The 12,275-nt window shown below is 42.2% G+C and overlaps 2 protein-coding genes across 2 annotated transcripts; one reads left to right on the forward strand and one right to left on the reverse strand.

Annotated features, from left to right (window-relative positions):
• Positions 1-2,796: 2,796 nt before the first annotated feature.
• si:ch211-153b23.5 (uncharacterized protein LOC321177 homolog) lies at positions 2,797-5,085 on the reverse strand. Its single transcript, XM_053428930.1, has 5 exons — positions 4,938-5,085; positions 4,319-4,431; positions 3,525-3,696; positions 3,224-3,425; positions 2,797-3,139 (listed from the first exon to the last, which is right to left on the reverse strand). The coding sequence occupies exons 2-5, from the start codon at positions 4,424-4,426 to the stop codon at positions 2,947-2,949; spliced, it is 675 nt and encodes a 224-aa protein (XP_053284905.1). The 5' UTR covers positions 4,427-4,431; positions 4,938-5,085; the 3' UTR covers positions 2,797-2,946.
• Positions 5,086-5,796: 711 nt separating this feature from the next.
• Positions 5,797-9,823, forward strand: si:ch211-153b23.4 (uncharacterized protein LOC335392 homolog). The gene is made up of 9 exons (XM_053428985.1): positions 5,797-5,858; positions 6,304-6,417; positions 6,543-8,219; positions 8,312-8,411; positions 8,502-8,650; positions 8,748-8,860; positions 8,949-9,038; positions 9,125-9,247; positions 9,328-9,823. The coding sequence occupies exons 1-9, from the start codon at positions 5,804-5,806 to the stop codon at positions 9,532-9,534; spliced, it is 2,628 nt and encodes an 875-aa protein (XP_053284960.1). The 5' UTR covers positions 5,797-5,803; the 3' UTR covers positions 9,535-9,823.
• The last annotated feature ends 2,452 nt before the right edge of the window (positions 9,824-12,275 follow it).

The following is a 12,275-nucleotide window of genomic DNA, read 5'->3' on the forward strand; positions in this document are numbered from 1 at the left end:
ATTAATTATGACAACAATACAATAATAATACTATCATCTCATCTGAGGGCCCACCCATCACACTGACCACGCCCATCTGACACGCACACACACTCACGCACACACACACATGCACACACACACACACACACACACACACACACACACATACACGTACACACACACGCATACACACACACGCACACACACACACACACACAAGTCATTATCATTTATATATTTACTGTATATATACACATTTTTTTCAATTTATTCATGTTTGAGGTCAATATCAGATCAGAAGACATGTTCATGGCCCTGAAGTCAATTTAAAATGACATGTAGCATGTTGGAGTTATAAATAACTTGTCCATGTGTAAAACAATAGTTTAATTAAAAAAAAAAAAAATCACAATAATTATTTTGGGGGGCTGAAGCACATTTTAGGGGGGCTTCAGCCCCCCTAAAACAGGCCTAACGATGCCCCTGGGTGGGACTAATGACCCTCAGCCTCACAGGGAGCCCCGCTGTCATTAATCCTGTGCCCCCTCACAACTGCTCATTATGGGATGCGTCCAGTGGTGGACTGGCCATCTGGCATACCGGGCATCGTCCCGGTGGGCCGTTGACCCAATGTGGGCCGGTCTGGTCCGCTCTGGGTTTTTTTTTTTTTTTTTTTTTTTTTCTCTTCTTCCTCTCTAAATTCCCTCCAATTGGGCCGGCCAATTGGCTACAGAGGGCTAGCAGAGTGTTGCCAGCATCGACACATATGATTGGCCTATTGTTTGTCATTGTCAATCAATCATGGGCTGACAGGCTCAGAGAGCCCTGACAGTGCTGTCAATCACAACACAAACCAGGGTGGGGCGGGACCTCATGGCATTGGCGGGGGGAGTCGCGGGACGGGCTGCTGCTGAGACAGAAACTTAAAATGGATAATAAGAGTAAAAAGCGCCCGGGTGGCGCTGAGAAGCATCGGGAAAAAAAGCCTAAGTCTCTGGAGGTGGAGGCTGCTACATGTGCCAAACTGACGGAGCTGTTTGGTGCCGGGTTCACCAGCCCAGCAGCAGCAGGTGCGCCGGGAGACGAGCGAGGAGGACTCGACAATGATGAGCGAGTGGAGGCAGACATGGTGAGTAACGCTGGCCTGGGGCTGGCTAGGCTACATTTTTTAGACATGTCCAAAACAAAGTAGAAAACGTTTTTGATTTTGTTTTAATTTGCCGAATTGTGATATTATGGGTTATTATTGTTCAGATGATTTAGCTAAGCTAGCTAAGAGCTGCTAACGTCGTTTACTGTTGCCATAGCTGAGCTGTAAATAGAGATGCAGAATCAAGCTGTATTGAAAACAGAATACAAGTAAACCTATAGGGAATAATTAGTTTAATTTGAAATATTTGCCATTGAATTTATTGTAATCTTTCAATTCATTTATTGTTTACTGAGGTGATAACTATTTAATAGGTATAATTTCTGTGTAAATGTTCCACTGATAAGGTGAGAAATATTTAATATTATTGTTATTATCACACAAGTTTTATTGTGCTTATGTGTTGATCCTTAATGATGTGATCATGTACACTAAATGATCAATTATTCTCCATTACAGGTTGTTGTGATATATTTGAGGAGTCGTTCTCCCTTTGTTTTATATGTGGACATTTGGGACCACTGTTAGAATTTGGTAAGTTTATCATGTATTTTTTAATGTATAAATTCATACTTCATAATTATAATAATTTTCAAAAGGTTTTAAAAGAAACACACATCCAAAAGTTCTCAACTCTAGGTGCAGGACAGAGGAAAACATTTTCTTTATTTTTCAGACATTATAATGTATCCATGTCCTTCTCAGGTTGACCACTTGACATGTGAGAGCCTGAGGAGTTGTTCCCCCTCTGTCCATGTTCGAGGACTTGCCCTCTGTCTGCCTCCACTCTCTGCCTTCACTGTACCAAAGTTTGTCTGTTGAGTCTCCTCTAGTCTGGTGAGTTTATAATTTTTTATGTTTTATGAAATCATACTTAATTTGTGATGATTAGAGACATTATAATGTATCCATGTCCTTCTCGGGTTGACCACTTGACATGTGAGAGCCTGAGGAGTTGTTTTCCAGACACAGGTAGAGCTGGCAGGGGCGTCACCCTGGGCCTGCCCTTTTGGGCTGGGCTTCAGCTGCAGATCTAAAGGCTGCTTCCAGGGGCATGGGGCCCTCAGCCTTTGTTTTTCTTTGCTTCTGCACCTTACAACATACATCACACCTTATTTTCACACATCCAAACACTGTTAACACCACTGACGCGTAACATATTTTACACATCCCACTACGTAGTTAGAGCTATCTTGATTTGGAGTTAAATAAATTTACTTTTGGCTTGAGAGGTTTGTGTGTGGCCTCCCTTCTTGTTGCCATCTTTGAGCGAGGTGGTAACAGTAGTATGCATGAGAGAAGACACCGCGAGGTTTGTGGACTTCTATGTGGTGTCCGCTGATAATGTAGTGGGCTGGTCTGGACAGACAATGCCAGGGCTGAATTTTTGTCCCAGTCCACCCCTGGTCACGCCCACTGTCAGTTGGGAGTGCCCCCCCCCCCCCCCCCCCCCCCCCTTCCCTCCTATCCCTTATCCCTTAATTTTCCATAGTTTCTGCTAAAATAACCTACAGGCTGGAGCAGCATGGATCTTGACTCAGATATCTTTAGCTAAAGATGCTTTATATATATGACTATATAAGCTATGCCATAGTATTTATTTTGTAGCTCATTTGTGATTCCCATTGCTTTATTTTCGTCAAGAAAAAACAATAATTGCAAAATTGTAATGTGTCAAGGGGCTTTTATTGAGAACCTCATTACAACACAATGATAATATAACGATGTTGACAAATGCTCTGAGACAATTAAGTTCTTAAACACATTTTAGGTGGATAAAAACAAAACATTTAGACTGTGAGTAGAGAGACTTCTTAAGCCAGTTTCAGTGTCTCTTTGACCAAGACACCTACTCCATCAAACACTTTGTGAAAAGGTGCATTGCACATGAAGGCACAGGTGGTGACCAGCTTGTTCTTGACATCGACATGAGCTTCTCCCACGTCCTTGTTCACATGTTTGCAGCCCATCTCCTTCAAAACCCCTGCTGTCCCTGCAAATGGCCACCTGAGGGGCACAACAGAGGAACAGTCAGAACTGTAGAATGCATTTCTTTACAGACATCTGACAGTGAAGAGCTCGTCCACTCACGTTTCACACTCTTTGTCCTGTCCCACAGTGAGCTCACAGCCTGGCAGGACTTTGGCAGCGAGGACGGGGGAGATGCACAACATGCCCAGCGGTTTACCGGCCTTATGGAAAGCCTTGATGAGCTTCTCCAGATGTGGCTGGACAGTGCAGTCCTTATTCTTCACTGCCCAGTCACTCAGGTTCTTAGCCACGCCGAACCCCCCTGAACAGAGACACACACACAGAGGATACATTTAAATAAAGGAAAGAAATGTCAAATAATTCATTTTGTGGTGTTAATCTATGGCAAAGACAGTCTGACCTGGGATGATGGCGGCGTCGAATGCTGTAACATCTAACTTGGCCAGATCAGTCACTTCGCCCCTGGCGATACGTGCACTTTCCTGCAGGACGTTTCTTGTCTCAGTCGTGGGTTTCCCGTCGCAGTGATTTACAACATGCATCTGCTCTGCATCCGGAGCAAACATCTGCACCTGAAGTGAAACACCGACATGTAAAATGTCCTGCTGTATATCGGATCATATTCAGAGTGGTTATTCTCTATCTCAGTGGGTCGGGTTATGTGTTAGAAGAATTGTATATATAAGTTATCATGTTTTGAATGTGCTGCTGATGCAAAGTGTGTCAGTCTGACACAGGGGTGCAGTCCAGCACCTTTTAGTTTAACAACATGCCTTGCAAAAACCGCAAACTGTATTGCTGCCTAGGTTTCTGTCGAAAGAGGAAACGCGCCTGGAAAGATGTGATGATCAAGATGTTTCCTCTTTTGTATGGAAATGTAACCCCACTTTAACCTTAACCTGTAACTGAGCTTTTGAATAAATACACTGTATACGGGAAGTACCGTCGAAGTTGGCTGCGACCTACTCAAAGGTGCGGACTTCCCTTGCAAGTAAAAACTACGTACGAGTGTATGTGTGGTGTTTGATTCAGTGAATTCTTACAACATTGATACATGTCTGGGTGAAATTCCCTCGACATTATGACACTGCCCTTGTACATGAACCGCAAGATTGGATCCTGAACTTTTAATTAAATAACAGAAATGTTCACAGTAGCAGCTTCGCTTCTCATCTCTTCTTTTCCTCCACTTACTTTTGCTCCAGCGCGACTCAGGTGGACGAGAACAGCGGAGGCCTCGTGGATCTCTGTGCCGTCATAGACGCCACAGCCCGAGAGAATAACTGCAACACGCTTTGCCATGATTCCTATTAAACACAAGACATGCAGCACAATGTGTACAAATCCTTTATGACGTTGACATCAGGGTTGATCCCCTTTTTATTTCACTATTAGACATGAGGAAAACATGATTAACCGAGAACTGCTCATGAACAACCTGCTGCTCATGTTTACATAAATAATCTACGGAGCCAGGTGAGAGAGGAGCCTCAGATAATGCTGCTGCTGCTGCTGCTAGGTAACACTGTTGACACAAGATAGGTGCAGTTGCAGGAAGGACGGAACAATAAATAAATGTTCTACTTGAAGATGAATATGGATCAGAAATTGATTTAGCATTTCAAAGTTTCCTTCGTGCATGTTTCATAGATACCTTCATCAATTTGTTGTCTAAAATAAATGCGTTTGCTGGTCAAATATTATCTAGAAAGCAGTAGTTAGGTTCAGATAACAGAAGATAAGTTCAGACAGCAGCAGATAAGTTCAGGCAGCAGCAGATAAGTTCAGATGACAGACGTTAGATTCCTCTCACCTTGTATATGCTGGAGGTTTTCCTGTGAGTGTACTGGAGCTGTTCAGGAGTGTTGTGTTGACTGAACTCTGAAACACACACTTTATAGTCCTGCCTGCTTCTCCCGGCTCCTCCCACACCAACCTGCCGTCCAACAGGTTGACATCATGCTCCTTACAGGAAACCAGAAACTCTGCTGGTTACTGATCGTCTGCGTTTGAGGATGAAATGCTGAGTCACTGTAATCAGTTATTTGAAAGAAACAATAAAACTGACGTAGTTATGACACACTGATCTGTTTGAACAGGGTTAAACTTATTTCAGGGTCACGGTCAAAGTCCTGTGAATGAGAATTAAACAGAAACATTCAGTTGAGATATATATATTTAGTTATATTATTCTTATGAAGGTGAGACTCTTCAGGCCAAAATATTTTTTTGACGTGGTTGTTTCAGCTTTGAGATTCAGCTTCAATGTGTCCTTTATACACATAAAGTTATCAAAGTCACCGCTTTGTGGATTTGTATCTGTAAATTTATATAAAATATTAAAAAGGTACATGTGTATATGTTTCAATTACACTAACATAACCCAAACTTTCCCATTTTATTTCTATCTATATTCTTTTTTTTTTATGTTGACAATAGGCTCTGATTTATAGAGTGATACGTGATCATTTATTTCCTCTTTGTTAAAACCTTGACAAAAAACAATTAACAGCAATGACATGTGCATTTTCTCTCTCGCTCTGTGTGTGTGTGTGTGTGTGTGTGTCTTTGTATGTTATTTCCCAGTAAGGTGTAGCCTCTGCTCTCAGGTTTCTGCTGACGTCACACTCAGCCGTATAAAGCTCAGCTGCAGGTGGTGAGAAACCCACAGACTCTGACATGACTGAAAGACACACACTACATGTGTCCTTGGGCATCCTCGGCATCGCTGGAGGTAGGATTTCATTCCCATTGATAAGTTAACAGCATTTGTACCAAAGAGCTACGAGCCTGCTCCCTGTTGTTATAATAAAAAATGTCTTATATCCAACTGTATTATAATAAGCCGATCAAGTGACATCAAATAATAAGGAGTGTAATCTTAAAATAAGGATTTTATGTTAAATATAAAAAAGTATGTTCAAGTTCCAAATCAAAATACAAACCCTTAACAATTTTGATATTCAAAACCAGCTGTATGCTCAAAAACAGTTGTATAAAATGTTAACAACTGTATTAAGACACCACCTGTTACAAGTATAAAATATATAATAATCATATATTTTTTTATCAAAACATTCAGAGAAACAAGTTGTAACTTGGCACCCGAGTTGTGTTACTCCTGTTGCTCGTCACCAGCAGGTGGCTGTAGAGATAATGGATTGTGTTGTAAACTCCAGGTTCTCTCCTGCTCTTGGTGAAGGACTATGCCAGCTCACCCGGAAAAGACTTCATCCCCCATACTGCACTGGGGATACTGCTCATCATCATCGCAGCCCTATTAGCTTATACAGGTTGGTGAATCTATATTACATTTTTATTTCATTTAACTTTTTCATTCCGGTTGGGTTTTTATTGTGCAGATAAAAAAATAATCCCCTCCTGTGTCCCTCTGCTCTGTTTCCTCTTCGTCTCTCAGGTATCTGCCGCAGTCTGTCCCACGCCCAGCTCTTCTCGTCTCTGTGTCTCACTGTCTCTGCCCTGTGGTGTGGCTCGGGTCTGGTGTACATCCTGGTGGGGCAGGGGGTGCTGCTGCCCACAGAACTCAGGTCCTCTCTGGTTCCTGGTCTGGCGGCGTTCACCTTAGCTCTGCTCATCATCGGCAGCGTCGCCCTCTTATTAAAGAAAGCAGTTCTGTCTCTTATAGCCATTGGTATTAGTTTAGCATGCGCCCATCAAATCGCCGGCCTGTCTGCGGCAGGTTTTGGTCAGTCTGCCACGGCAGCAAACTACCTCCTCGTCTGTCTGGTTGGTGTTTACTTTGGTTTTGGGCGACTGCTTTCCACTGTCACCAAAGGTAAAGTGGAACCTCCAGGAATAAACCTTAAGGGAAAAGCTGAGCTGAAAACGGAGCCGAACCAGAAGTGTAGCGATGCAGTGTCAGTGGGTTTGGTGATGAACTTGTTGTCTGCCTGTGTGTTAGCCTGTCCTCTGTTAGGTGTGGTCCCCCGGCTCTCCGTCGGTCATGTCCCCTGGCTGTGGACGGCCGGAGTCTTCCAGCTTGGTATGTGTGTCCTCTTTTACCGAGCCATGGACACACTAGCTGCCACTTTTTATGGCTTCACTGCCCTGCTGAAATTTGCAGAGGGCTACACTGCTCTCTTATCGTTCTATTCAATACAGCCGTTCTCCCCTGTTCCCTTCCCTGTCGTCTTCGCTGTGCTTTTCTCCGTCCTGGCTCTGTTCAGTTGTCAGAAGAGTTTGCTGGAGGGGCTCTACCAGTTATTCTTTGCAGCTTATTGCATTGCAATTGCAGCCCAGCCTCAAGGCTTCAACCAAGCAGGCACTCAGGGTGTACAGGCCGCTATATTTGTAGTCTCTGCCATCATGCTTTTAATTACAACATTCAACATGGTCTCCAGGGCCATGATCCCCACAGGACAAGGTTATTTCACAGCTTTAGTAAACCGGATGCCGGGTCTGACTCTCAGAGCACACGATAAGGAGCTACATACTCCTCACCTGGGCTACTCCAAATATGCAGATGCAGAGGTGTTAGGCCACGCCTGCAGCGTGTTGGCTGCTTTCGCTGTCACAGCCACTGTAGATAACAGAGATCCTCTGTCTGTGCTGGTCCTGCCCTGGGTGGTGGCGGCTGGCGGGGCAGTGCAGCTGCTCTGTGGCTCGGTAGCCTTTGCTCGGGGTAAAACCTTCGAGAGCACGGTTTTTATTCTCTACGGGATGATGTGGAGCGTTTGGGGGCTGACTCGATACGGCGGCCTGTACGGTGAAACCAGAGGCTTTAACGTGGCGGTCGGGATCATTAGCTTCATGCTATTTAACTGCTTAGTGACAGCTGCGACCCTGTTTCTGAATGTCGCCTGGTTTGCTTACGCCCTCACCTTCCAGCTCATCCTCATTAGCTTCCTGCTGGATGCAGTGGATGCTCTGCCTTATGGTTATGACATCGGAGTCACCATCATCTTTGGTCTCATCAGTTTTTATTGCTTCCTGAGCCACATATTCAACAGCACCTTTCAGTCCCCTCAGATCCCTTTAGGGAGACCTTTAATCAAGCTGAGCGGTATCGGAGGGGGGGCAAATGTCTGTCCACATGTACCAGCCCGCAAGGCCTCATCTGTCCATCAGATGGCAGGTGAGATACAAGAGACCTTCATGTTGATTTTTATATGAAACGTTTGTTATGTACTTGATGTGATTCTTTTTATCCTTTCCCTCCTTCTGCAGAAATCATGAAAAATGGGGGCATATGTGGAATGCCCACTGACACCGTCTATGTGCTGGTGGCGGCTTGCAACAGGCCTGACGCAGTTGTTAAAGCTTACAAGTGAGTTTCTGTATTGATGAGTTTTGCCTTACCTGCATTCATTTATCGATTCTCTTTCATAACTCTATAATTGCTGCGTTTCGACTCCAGGGTTAAGAAGCAGGCACAGGACCGACCCATGTCCCTTTGGATCTCCTCCATCAAGCAGCTGGAGCCGGTGCGACACCTGCTGAGCCCCCTGCTGCTGGACTTCATGGAGGCGGCGTGGCCCTCCTCCATTAGCATGGTTATACCCAGAGGTAAGGCTCAGTTGAGTGTGTAAGGTTGTGTGTGTGCCAGTTTAGGTGCCTGGTGGGGTTTTTTTGTAGCATAACGCCGGTAAATTGTCTCACACAGGACCGTGGATGGACACTTTTGGTTTGGGGGATGCGGCCAAACACATCGGGACTCCACAGAGCATTGCCATCAGAAACCCAGACTGTTCTGTGGCCACCCACCTCATCCACCTGGTGAGGGCTGCGCATGAGGAATACTACATGTGTCTTTGTAAAACTCACCAGCAAAGCTTTGAGTCAATATGAATTCTTATTAATGCAGGTGGGGCCCATTGCAGTTACCTCAGCAAACCCTACAGGGGAGGCAGACACCACTCACCACAACCAAGTTTATGCCAAACTGGGAGACAAGGTGATGATTGTTATTTAGTTCAATTAAATAAAAAAAGGCACATGTGTTTTCCGTTTTTGCAATAAACGTGTGTTTTTCTCGGTCAGGTGGATGGGGTTCTATGTGACGGCCCCTCCCCAGAGAACATTGCGTCTACTGTGGTTGACTGCACTAAGATTGAAACAGGACACATTGGTTTCTTCAGAGTGGGTCTCATTCCCAAGTCCAAGGTAATATAAATACATTGTTCTGAATAAACAAGGTCACTTTATAGCCTGATGGAGCTTAAACTGTTTGCTTGGTTCTTCAGGTTCTGCAGATCTTTGAGGAGGTTCAGAGGAGACACAGACAGGGGCAGACGAATCCAGCTTTTGAGTACGATCTGCATCCACCAGACGCTCACCGGGAACTGGGTTCAGGAGAATACGACACAGTAGAATCACGAATGGGATCTGTTAACTCAACCCCATCCACAACACCACCTCAACAAAGCCCAGAAATGAGAAATCGCTCTTAGGATGACGACAAACTCTAAATGCACTATTAAAGAATGTCAGTTCATATATTTTTGGAAAAAAATTGATAGGTTAAAAATCGTGAAGAAAAGGTGTCTGCTATTTTTAAATCTTTAATACAGGACCCTCCTTATATTTATGTGAAATGAATATGTTGTATGTACGGTATAATGTCTGCACTTTTGTACCTTAAAATGTAATATATTGTAAATGTTGTTTTTTTTTATATCAGTAAACTGTTTATTTGTTCATTAAAAATTACAATAAATGAATGCCTAAATAAGTTGTTAATATGTATACAGTTCTGTTTAAACATGTGTTTTTCTTTTAAATCATGTTTATAACTAGTTTGCAGAAAACACCCTGATATGAAAATCAACCTATTGCACTGTAACTTACACTAGGTACAAAATTATTTAATACTCAAATGAATGAGTATGAATATGGAAACAGTCCCATAAAGTACAGTATATATTGTGAATTGTAGTTTCACTTTTAACTATACCTGAAGAGTTAGATTTCATAGTAATTTCATAAAATTTTCAAAAGGAAATAAAGCTCATTCTGGAGGCAAGAGATGTACAAAGACTAAATTAATGTTTGATTATTGCACTATCCATTATCATACGTTAAGTGTTATCTTAAGTATTAATAATTTATCGCTTCTGTTTCTGCTGTCCCTATTGTAGCAGGACAGTTACACCATTATCATTATTATTAGTTTGCAGATTTGGTGATGAAATAAAAAAAAGAAATTCCAGCACTGATCCACCCAAAGATGAATATTTGTCCCATTCTCAAGAGTAAATGAATGTGTGTCGTTAGGAACTTTAGCGTATAAATAACAACAAGGTTTGGATCAGAATTTCTCGCATAACTGATTTTCAAATATGCTTCTTCATAAAAATGTTTAATCTTTATACACGTAAAATGCCAGTTGACCAATTATTAAATTGACCATTTATTAAGTGTCTCAAATATCATTTTCTTCCAGCTTACATGAGCTTCATCGGGAAGACCCAAACATTTAAATAACACTTTAACTTAACCAGTAAAAAAACAAAATGTGTTTAATATATCATCTAAAATGACACAATCTTACTGGTATTTGGAAAACCTCTCAATGATGTTTAAGTTCCTGTATGGTACCAAGTCCTTTCCTCATTTAATAAGTAAACTACATAGTTTATTTAAATTTAAGAAGTGAAAAGACAAGTAAGATCTATTCTATCTCAGGAAAATGAATACCAAGTTAAACTGAGCCTGTCTGAGGGACTGTCACCTGAAATGTACAGATTTAAATTGATCACATGGATTAGGATTTAGATTATTTTTTAACTCCAATTTTCTGCCTTTGTGAATTCAAAGAGATTTACCTTCAGAATCCAGCTCAACAAATATCAGTGTCCATTCCAATTTCTGAACAATGTCAAGGTGAGCTAGAACAAAAGTGGTAACTGAGCCATGCAGTCTCTGACATTGAGAAACTGAGATGAGCAAATTGTTGTTTATTGTAGATTAGAGTGGAAACTGAATCGTGTTTTAAAACTGGGTAAGGTCAATTGATAATCTGACAAAGCAAGTGTTACCAGCAGAAACAGCCATAGTACTGAACTACGGACGGACAGACGGACGACGGACGGACGAACTTTACTCTGGTCAAACATATATGGGTAAAGTTGCTCAGCTTTGTTTCCAAACTCCTAAGCATGGAAAATAATACAATTCATAGAACAAAAGGTGGCAAGCCATCCAGCCATCCATCTATTATCTATACTGCTGGTCCCTTGAGGTTCTCAGGGGATCCATTAAAAAAAAGGAGAAACAACGTAATTTAACACCAGTTCCCTGGAAACACAAATATGACCAAATAGCCGGAAAATGTAGCTCCTCAACAATAACTACAACAACAACTATTTACAATGACTGCAAACAAAAGAGGAATTTGTTGTTTATTGTAGATTAGAGTGGAAGCTGAATCGTGGTTGAAAACTGGGCCAGGTCACGCCTGCGTGATCTGAAAAGCAGGTGAGTTTTGTCACGTGACAATTGATATTCTGACAAAGCAAGTGTTACCAGCAGAAACAGCCATAGTACTGAACTACGGTAAGGACACCTGAACCCTCTTATCTCCCAGTGCAGTAACCATCAGCAAATACTGCAGCTATCTCCTATTGTGTCGGTAAGTTCTCTTGATGTACAGTATGTCTCTGTGAAATGTGAGGGAACAAAAACAAACAAATAAATCTGTTTGCAGATTAACTTGTCAGCATATAAGTAACTCTGAAAACTACTCTCACGACTTTAGAGGTCTTTAAAGGTCAGCTACTGTCGACCCCCCCCCCCCCCCCCCCAAGCCTTTCAGGAAAAATTTAACCAAGTACAAAATCTGATTGACTCCAGTGATGTTACACAACTATTTGCAATGACTGCACACATGTTTGTTTATCTCACAGCCTTTAACTCCTTTTTGTAGGTCAACAGTCCCTGATTCCAACCCTGAGCTACTAAATAATACAGAAAGCTTCATTTTGTAAATGAAGTATCTAAATAAATAGTGTTTTAAAAAAAACACTATTGTTTTTTTGGGTACGGACAGACGGACGTTTTTTTTTATTTATAATTTTTTTCCGTCTGTTTCTGTTCTCTGGTCAAACACATGTGGGGAAAGCTGCTCAGCTTTGTTTGCAATTTCCTAAGCATGGAACATAATACAATTTGTGGAACAAAAGGGGAAAAGCCA

Source organism: Pleuronectes platessa, chromosome 8 (genome assembly GCF_947347685.1).
Source record: "Pleuronectes platessa chromosome 8, fPlePla1.1, whole genome shotgun sequence".
Taxonomy (NCBI): domain Eukaryota; kingdom Metazoa; phylum Chordata; class Actinopteri; order Pleuronectiformes; family Pleuronectidae; genus Pleuronectes; species Pleuronectes platessa.

Coding starts and splice junctions, on each gene's coding strand:
- si:ch211-153b23.5 (XM_053428930.1), bottom strand. CDS start 4,426: ATGGCAAAGCGTGTTGCAGTTATTCTCTCGGGCTGTGGCGTCTATGAC. Junction 3,697..4,318: donor TGAGTCGCGCTGGAGCAAAA/GTAAGTGGAGGA, acceptor GTTTCACTTCAG/GTGCAGATGTTTGCTCCGGA. Junction 3,140..3,223: donor CAGGACAAAGAGTGTGAAAC/GTGAGTGGACGA, acceptor TGTGCCCCTCAG/GTGGCCATTTGCAGGGACAG.
- si:ch211-153b23.4 (XM_053428985.1), top strand. CDS start 5,804: ATGACTGAAAGACACACACTACATGTGTCCTTGGGCATCCTCGGCATC. Junction 5,859..6,303: donor CATCCTCGGCATCGCTGGAG/GTAGGATTTCAT, acceptor TGTAAACTCCAG/GTTCTCTCCTGCTCTTGGTG. Junction 6,418..6,542: donor AGCCCTATTAGCTTATACAG/GTTGGTGAATCT, acceptor TTCGTCTCTCAG/GTATCTGCCGCAGTCTGTCC.